The 10,000-nt window shown below is 45.9% G+C and overlaps 1 protein-coding gene across 2 annotated transcripts in view; it reads right to left on the bottom strand.

The window, feature by feature from the left end:
* LOC308153629 (acylamino-acid-releasing enzyme) overlaps positions 1-10,000 on the bottom strand; it is a 27,484-nt gene that overhangs the window by 13,903 nt on the left and 3,581 nt on the right. For both annotated transcript variants that reach the window (XM_080526818.1, XM_080526817.1), the window contains exons 5-9: positions 9,855-9,930; positions 7,330-7,421; positions 5,920-5,994; positions 5,370-5,507; positions 2,490-2,581 (exon numbers count right to left, since the gene is read on the bottom strand). In XM_080526818.1, the coding sequence (XP_080382944.1) occupies positions 2,490-2,581; positions 5,370-5,507; positions 5,920-5,994; positions 7,330-7,421; positions 9,855-9,930 (473 nt within the window). The remainder of the gene's footprint in view (positions 1-2,489; positions 2,582-5,369; positions 5,508-5,919; positions 5,995-7,329; positions 7,422-9,854; positions 9,931-10,000) is intronic.

Below are 10,000 nucleotides of genomic sequence, written 5' to 3'. Positions count from 1 at the left end.
TTTTGAGCAGTGCCAGACTAAGTGTTAGCAATAATTTTACATCGAGGTGAGTATGCGGCTCAAAAAACATGTTTTTTTGTTTTGTTTTTTCAAACGCCGTGGTATCGGATCGGTACTCGGTATCGGCAAGTACTGCACGGTCAGGTATCGGGATCGGTATCGGGATCAAAAAATGGTATCGGAACAACACTACTCAGGACATCAGCCCTGTAGACAACATTACCTCAGGATATCAACCCTGTAGACAACATTACCTCAGGATATCAACCCTGTAGACAACATTACCTCAGGACATCAGCCCTGTAGACAACATTACCTCAGGATATCAACCTGTAGACAACATTACCTCAGGACATCAGCCCTGTAGACAACATTACCTCAGGACATCAACCCTGTAGACAACATTACCTCAGGACATCAGCCCTGTAGACAACATTACCTCAGGACATCAACCCTGTAGACAACATTACCTCAGGACATCAACCTGTAGACAACATTACCTCAGGATATCAGCCCTGTAGACAACATTACCTCAGGACATCAACCCTGTAGACAACATTACCTCAGGACATCAACCCTGTAGACAACATTACCTCAGGACATCAACCCTGTAGACAACATTACCTCAGGATATCAACCCTGTAGACAACATTACCTCAGGATATCAACCCTGTAGACAACATTACCTCAGGACATCAGCCCTGTAGACAACATTACCTCAGGATATCAACCTGTAGACAACATTACCTCAGGACATCAGCCCTGTAGACAACATTACCTCAGGACATCAACCCTGTAGACAACATTACCTCAGGACATCAGCCCTGTAGACAACATTACCTCAGGACATCAACCCTGTAGACAACATTACCTCAGGACATCAACCTGTAGACAACATTACCTCAGGATATCAGCCCTGTAGACAACATTACCTCAGGACATCAACCCTGTAGACAACATTACCTCAGGACATCAACCCTGTAGACAACATTACCTCAGGACATCAACCCTGTAGACAACATTACCTCAGGATATCAACCCTGTAGACAACATTACCTCAGGACATCAACCATGTAGACAACATTACCTCAGGACATCAGCCCTGTAGACAACATTACCTCAGGACATCAACCCTGTAGACAACATTACCTCAGGATATCAACCCTGTAGACAACATTACCTCAGGACATCAACCCTGTAGACAACATTACCTCAGGATATCAACCCTGTAGACAACATTACCTCAGGACATCAACCCTGTAGACAACATTACCTCAGCCCTACAGCCCTGTAGACAACATTACCTCAGGATATCAACCTGTAGACAACATCACCTCAGGATATCAGCCCTGTAGACAACATTACCTCAGCCCTACAGCCCTGTAGACAACATCACCTCAGGATATCAGCCCTGTAGACAACATTACCTCAGGACATCAACCCTGTAGACAACATTACCTCAGGACATCAGCCCTGTAGACAACATTACCTCAGGACATCAGCCTGTAGACAACATTACCTCAGGATATCAGCCCTGTAGACAACATTACCTCAGGATATCAACCCTGTAGACAACATTACCTCAGGACATCAACCCTGTAGACAACATTACCTCAGAACATCAGCCCTGTAGACAACATTACCTCAGAACATCAGCCCTGTAGACAACATTACCTCAGGACATCAACCCTGTAGACAACATTACCTCAGGACATCAGCCCTGTAGACAACATTACCTCAGGATATCAACCTGTAGACAACATAACCTCAGGACATCAACCTGTAGACAACATTACCTCAGGATATCAACCTGTAGACAACATTACCTCAGGACATCAGCCCTGTAGACAACATTACCTCAGGATATCAACCTGTAGACAACATTACCTCAGGACATCAGCCCTGTAGACAACATTACCTCAGGATATCAGTCTGTAGACAACATTACCTCAGCCCTACAGCACTGTAGACAACATTACCTCAGTATATCAACCCTGTAGACAACATTACCTCAGGACATCAACCCTGTAGACAACATTACCTCAGGACATCAACCCTGTAGACAACATCACCTCAGGACATCAGCCCTGTAGACAACATTACCTCAGGATATCAACCCTGTAGACAACATTACCTCAGGACATCAACCCTGTAGACAACATTACCTCAGGACATCAACCCTGTAGACAACATTACCTCAGGACATCAACCCTGTAGACAACATTACCTCAGGACATCAACCCTGTAGACAACATCAACTCAGGACATCAACCCTGTAGACAACATTACCTCAGGATATCAGCCCTGTAGACAACATTACCTCAGGATATCAACCTGTAGACAACATTACCTCAGGATATCAGCCCTGTAGACAACATTACCTCAGGATATCAGCCCTGTAGACAACATCACCTCAGGACATCAACCCTGCAGTTTGATTGCCTTCAGATAAGTATTTCATAGTTGTTACAGGCCTAGACGGGGCCTACCTGCGGTTGGGGCAGTACTTCAGGCCCAGTCTGAAGGGCTCATGGCACCAGCCTACGAACACCACGCCTGTATCCCCCGGAGCCCAGAACGCCTGGAGGTGGAGACACAACACACACAGGTCACATACACACACACAGTTAGGTCCAGAAATATTTGGACAGTGACACAATTTCCATAATTCTGCCTCTGTATGCCACCACAATGGATTTGAAATGAAACAATCGAGATGTAATTGAAGTGCAGACTTTCAGCTTTAATTCAATTCCTGTAATTGGAATAATTCTTACCAGAGATCAGGTGATTACACAGACACACACACCGGACACACACACACACACATTTTAGATGCTTTATTTATGTCCACATACAAAGAACAATTCTAAAGGACATAAATACTAACAGTGCATTTTGATATCATAGAAACAATCTGTTACAGTAATGCTGAGCCAACAACCAGTTCTGCCACACACAGGATGTTATTCGCACCAGGTGATACCAGTGGGTTGACAGATACAGTATCAATACAATAAGACAGACAGTATCCCGCTCATGGGTACAGGAAGCACCGCCTTCTCCATATTGAGCGGCTACCAATAATAGCGGATATTGAGCAGTATTTTGCTAACTGTTTGGCCCTTCTCTTAGGAAGACCAGCCATATGAAGCCATATGAAACAATCGAGATGTAATTGAAGTGCAGACTTTCAGCTTTAATTCAATTCCTGTAATTGGAATAATTCTTACCAGAGATCAGGTGATTACACACACACACACACCGGACACACACACACACACACACACACACACACACACACACACACACACACACACCTGTCCAGGTGAGATGTCTTCTGGGACGCCCTTCAGGACAGACACGTTGCTGCCCTCTATGTCCAGGACACACACACACACACACACACACACACACATACAGACAGACCTGTCCAGGTGAGATGTCTTCTGGGACTCCTTCTAGGACAGACACGTTGCTGCCCTCTATGTCCAGGACACACACACACACACACACACACACCTGACCAGGTGAGATGTCTTCAGGTACTCCCTCCAGGACAGAGACGTTGCTGCCCTCTATGTCCAGCACACACACACACACACACACACACACACACACACTAGGGCTGCACGATTAATCGATTTTAAATCGAAATCGCGATTTGAGATGGTGCGATTAGCAAATCGCAAAGCCTGCGATTTGGGATACATTATACAGCGCGTCGGATTCAACGTCAATGAACGCACACACCCAACAACACTGCACGTGAAACGCCCAGGTGTGAATCTGTGAAGACGTTTCAGTAGCTAGCAACATTCATGGTGGATAAATGGCTTCAGCAGAGCCAGAAGCAACGATTTAGTCCCGAAGAAAAACAGCACTTCTGTTGTAAGTATTTCGGGTTTAGGATGTGCAACAAAAGCAGGTGTTGCGCACGACCTGTCGTGGAACAATCGCTCCATCCAGAGGCAACACCGCAAACATGTATCAGCACTTGAAAAAGTACCACGGGCAGCTCGATGACGAGTGTACGGTCAGCAACGGAGAGTTAAGTGAAAGTCCCGTAGCCCAGTCTAACGTTAAGCAAACTAGAGTTTTAGAGTCGTTTGCGGCTGTTCTCACGAAGGCACCGTGAAATAACCAATTCCATCACGCATTACCTCGCTAAGAGTGGTGGTGACGTGGTGTCTATTAACACTGTGAGCAACGAAGAGTTTAAAAAAACTCATCCAAACGCTGGATAAAAGATAATGTGATTCCATCCCGCACGTACGGAGCTGAAAAATGTGGAGTACTATGCAACAACAACCGATCTGCGGTCGAGCCGTGCACTTACATACATTACGACGAGTTGAAGAGCTTTATCTATTTCAATGTTTACAGAAAGGACCTATTCTTTTTTACTGGACATTTTTATTATGACTTTATTTAACTTGATTGCAGTATGTGCAATATTTAGATGCTGCTCCTGAGCCATAATTAAATAACCTTGTTTGTAGAAAGGTCCTATTTTATTTTCATATTGGAATTGTTCAAAAATGTTTGACACTTGAGAGAAACAAAATGGCAGCTGTTTAAAAAACCCATACATAAATATGTTGTTCCAATTCATATCTTTTAAGTTCTCATCCTTGCATTAGAACAGTTTGATGGTATAAGAGCAGTTAACAGTTTGATGGTATCATGTGGTAATGCTCTCTGAAATTAGCCCATGATAGACAGATTCATCCAATCACCTGCCAAGTATTTTTTGAAAGTACCTGCCCTTTTCCAAACAGCTTCCAATGAAGCTTTCCTAGATGGTTGTGTGAAACAAACCACCTGAGTCAGGTTAGTAATGCTCCATCACATGTTTTAATCTGAAGCTTGATTTTAAAGCAACCCAACTTTAAAGCAACCCAATGTAAGTTTAGTTCTTTCACTCGTAGCTCGGGCTGTGGGGGTGCTAGAGGAGGGAGCCTCTAAGTCCCCTGAAGACGTACAAACAAACAGCACGTTGATACGACCTTCCTAGCCGGAGATATGGCCACACTTTACAAAAACTTCCTTTGGGTCGCTTTAAAAAAAATAATCGCAAATTAAATCGCAATCGCAATATCTGTCCAAATAATCGCAATTCGATTTTTTTTCCCCAAATCGTGCAGCCCTAACACACACACACACACACACACACACACACACACACACACACACACACACACACCTGACCAGGTGAGATGTCTTCAGGTACTCCCTCCAGGACAGAGACGTTGCTGCCCTCTATGTCCAGCACACACACACACACACACACGCACACGCACACGCACACGCACACGCACACACACACACACACACACACACACACACACACACACACACACACACACCTGACCAGGTGAGATGTCTTCCGGGACGCCCTCCAGGACAGACACGTTGCTGCCCTCTATGTCCAGCACACACAGCACCGGGGCGCTCTTCTTCACCAGCGCCTCGCCCCAGTCCTCATAGAACGCAAACTGCTCCCCCTGCAGGACGGGAGGACCACACACACACACACACACACACACACAAACAGGAAACACGCAACACACACAGAAACACACACAACACACACAGAAAACATGCAAAACACACACAAACACGGAAACAGACACACGCGGACACGGACACAGAAAACACACACACAGAACACACAGAGAACACGCACGCACGCACGCACACACACACACACACACACGGAACACACACAGACACGGACACAGAAAACACATACACAGAACACGCACGTACGCACACACACACACACACACACACACACACACAGATGCATGAACCAATGTATTAATTATTGCTTAGTTTAATGCTGTGATTTTAATAGTGCCAGTGGATGGATGAATATGTATGTGTGTGTGTGTGTGTGTGTGTGTGTGTGTTCACCTTGGTGGTGTCCTTCTTCCCCTCCTTCAGCACCTCATCCTCGTCTCCAAGGGAACAAGACTCAGGAGACTCCGTCTGTAAAGAAGAGAGGAAGACAGAGAGGAGTGGAGAGAGAGAGAGAGAGAGAGAGAGAGAGAGAGAGAGAGAGAGAGAGAGAGAGAGAGAGAGAGAGAGAGAGAGAGAGAGAGAGAGAGAGAGAGAGAGAGAGAGAGAGAGAGAGAGGGTATGAGGTCATTACCATCCCTGCCATCAAATTGATTCTTTTTTGAACAATCATGAATGCACCATCTCTGCAGTACACTGGGAACCTCAATTCAAGGTTCCTCTGGAACAGTGTTAAAAACTGTTTTGGCAGGCTGTTTTACATTTAGTCTCTAGACGAAGATGCACATTAGCTTTAGTCACATTTAGTCATTTCTATCCTTCTTAGTTTTAGTCTAGGGTTAGGGTTAGCTGACGAAAACAACGAAATGTTTTAGTTTTAGTCGAAACTTGACTAAAACGTTTTGGAGTTTTTGTAGACTAAAACGACACTAAAATGTTTTCAGTTTTCGTCAACTAAAACTAGTGTCTGAGTGTGTCTGAGTGTGTCTGAGTGTGTGTGTGTCTGTGTGTGTGTGTCTGTGCTGTGTGTGTCTGTGCTGTGTGTGTCTGTGCTGTGTGTGTGTGTGTGTGTGTGTGTGTGTGTGTGTGCTGGTGTGTGAGTGTGTGTGTACTGGTGTGTGAGTGTGTGTGTGCTGGTGTGTGAGTGTGTGTGTGCTGGTGTCTGTGTGTGTCTGTGCTGTGTGTGTCTGTGCTGTGTGTGTCTGTGCTGGTGTGAGTGTGTGTCTGTGCTGGTATGTGTCTGTCTGTGTGTGTCTGTGCTGAGTGTGTCTGTGCTGGTGTGTGTGTGTGTCTGTGTGTGTGTGTGTGTGTGTGTCTGTGCTGGTGTGTGTCTGTCTGTGTGTGTCTGTGCTGGTGTGTGTGTGTGTGTGTGTGTCTGTGTGTGTGTGTGTGTGTGTGTGTGTGTGTGCATGTGCTGGTGTGCGAGTGTGTGTGTGCTGGTGTGTGAGTGTGTGTGTGCTGGTGTGTGTGTGTGTGTGTGTGTGTGTGCTGCTGTCTGGGTGTGTCTGTGCTGGTGTGCGTGTGTGTGTGTGTGCTGGTGTGTGAGTGTGTGTGTGCTGGTGTGTGAGTGTGTGTGTGCTGGTGTGTGGGTGTGTCTGTGCTGGTGTGTGTGTGTGTGTGTGTGTGCTGGTGTGTGAGTGTGTGTGTGCTGGTGTGTGAGTGTGTGTGTGCTGGTGTGTGTGTGTGTCTGTGCTGTGTGTGTCTGTGCTGGTGTGTGTGTGTGTGTGTGTCGGTGCTGAGTGTGTGTGTGTGTCGGTGCTGAGTGTGTGTGTGTGTGCTGGTGTGTGTGTGAGTGTGTCTGCAGACCTGGAAGAAGGACTCCGCCTTGGGCCGCTTCCTCTCGGCCACGTACAGCAGGTGGGTCTCAGAGTGGGACCACACCAGGCAACCGAACTGATCTGGGGACAGGAGAGGAGAGGAGGTTCACCTCAGAGACACACTTAGATGAACCCCTCTGAAGATGCCTTGCGCGTGGTGATTCTTATGGCCAGTAGAGAGCGCCCCCCCCCCCTCTACTTCTGACAGGAGAGGAGAGGAGAGGAGATTCACCTCAGAGACGTGACGCTAAAGCCCGGTTCACATCTAGGATTCGCGACGTAACGCAACTCGAGGTGCAGGGGTTTTACCGAATTACCGTGCGGCGGCCCTGCGGTGGCAGTTGCAAAGCGTCGCCAGTTTGACTCGTCAGAGTCTCAGCAGAACGTCCAGATTCTTTGGATTCTTTCTCTGCAACGTTCTAGAACTGAATCCTAGATGTGAACTGGGCTTTCTGCTAGCATATCAGCCCAATAGAGCTCTCAGGTCTTTTGCTAGCATATCAGCCCAATAGAGCTCTCAGGTCTTTTGCTAGCATATCAGCCCAATAGAGCTCTCAGGTCTTTTGCTAGCATATCAGCCCAATAGAGCTCTCAGGTCTTTTGCTAGCATATCAGCCCAATAGAGCTCTCAGGTCTTTTTCTAGCATATCAGCCCAATAGAGCTTTCAGGTCTTTTGCTAGCATATCAGCCCAATAGAGCTCTCAGGTCTTTTGCTAGCATATCAGCCCAATAGAGCTTTCAGGTCTTTTGCTAGCATATCAGCCCAATAGAGCTCTCAGGTCTTCTGCTAGCATATCAGCCCAATAGAGCTCTCAGGTCTTTTGCTAGCATATCAGCCCAATAGAGCTCTCAGGTCTTTTGCTAGCATATCAGCCCAATATAGCTTTCAGGTCTTTTGCTAGCATATCAGCCCAATAGAGCTCTCAGGTCTTTTGCTAGCATATCAGCCCAATAGAGCTTTCAGATCTTTTGCTAGCATATCAGCCCAATAAAGCTCTCAGGTCTTTTTCTAGCATATCAGCCCAATAGAGCTCTCAGGTCTTTTTCTAGCATATCAGCCCAATAGAGCTCTCAGGTCTTTTGCAAGCATATCAGCCCAATAGAGCTCTCAGGTCTTTTGCTAGCATATCAGCCCAATAGAGCTTTCAGGTATTTTGCTAGCATATCAGCCAAATAGAGCTCTCAGGTATTTTGCTAGCATATCAGCCCAATAGAGCTTTCAGATCTTTTGCTACCATATCAGCCCAATAGAGCTCTCAGGTCTTTTTCTAGCATATCAGCCCAATAGAGCTCTCAGGTCTTTTGCTAGCATATCAGCCCAATAGAGCTCTCAGGTCTTCTGCTAGCATATCAGCCCAATAAAGCTCTCAGGTCTTTTTCTAGCATATCAGCCCAGTAGAGCTCTCAGGTATTTTGCTAGCATATCAGCCCAATAGAGCTCTCAGGTCTTTTTCTAGCATATCAGCCCAATAGAGCTCTCAGGTCTTTTTCTAGCATATCAGCCCAATAGAGCTCTCAGGTCTTTTGCTAGCATATCAGCCCAATAGAGCTCTCAGGTCTTCTGCTAGCATATCAGCCCAATAGAGCACTCAGGTCTTCTGATGCTGGCTTTCTCTGTGTACCACATGTACAAAAGAAGAGATTTGGTGAGGCTGCATTCTCATTTTATGCACCCAGATTGTGGAATGCACTGCCAGTTTACATTAGGGATGCAACCTCAGCCAATATGTTTATGATTATATAATGATTGGAGCACTTTGAGCTGCAAGGTTTGCAGGAAAAGCGCTATACAAATAAAAAAAGTTATTATTATTAATTAGACTAACCACCAGGCTGAATCCGTGCACTGAACTGTGGAGACAAGTTATTATCATCAGTGGGATAGATGACAGTTATGTCAATAAATGTTTAAATATTTGTCACTAGAGTTATCTCATACAGTACCATCAGCTCCTTTACCTCAAGCTGAACGGGTGACGTGATTGGTTGGTCAGTTTGGTCGGCAGTGTTGGGGAACATTACTTTAAAAAAAAGTAACTTGTTACGTTACAACGTTACCTCCATTAAAAGTAACTTGTTACATGACAAAACCCCCTCTGAAGATGCCTTGCGTGTGGTGAACCTTATGGCCAGTAGAGGGTGCCACCTCTACTTCTGACAGGCGACTCTGACATGTAGAGCAGCTCTTGGGAGATATTATTTCCACCTATGGCAGCGCCATCTGCTTTCTCAAATCAAAAGTGAACTTTAACCTTCTATACAGATTTTAATAACAGATTTAACCTTCTATAATATAGATTTTAATAACAGATTTGACCTTCTATAACATAGATTTGAATAACAGATTTGGTTTACTTTGTCTCACACAAGATGAAAGTGATGAAAGTGGCGTCACGTTATGAAATCCAGAAGCGACCACAACACTCAGTGGTCAGTTTGTCATCTGACAGGAGGAGGAGGAGAAGGAGGAGGAGGGGGAGGAGGAGGAGGGGGAGGAGGTCAGGAGGTCTCACCATCCTCATACACCTTGCCGTGCTTCTTCAGGGCTGTCAGGTTGATGCTCTTCACCTTGATGTTCTTACTCCAGATCTGAAGGGTTCACAGTGGGGGAGGGAGGAGGGGGGGGAGGGAGGGAGGGGATTATCAGTCAAACTCACAC

Source organism: Nansenia antarctica (genome assembly GCF_963989245.1).
Source record: "Nansenia antarctica genome assembly, chromosome: 3".
In the NCBI taxonomy this organism is placed as follows: Eukaryota; Metazoa; Chordata; class Actinopteri; order Argentiniformes; family Microstomatidae; genus Nansenia; species Nansenia antarctica.
The sequence above is the reverse complement of the archived record's forward strand: the minus strand, read 5'-3'. Positions and strand labels throughout refer to the sequence as shown.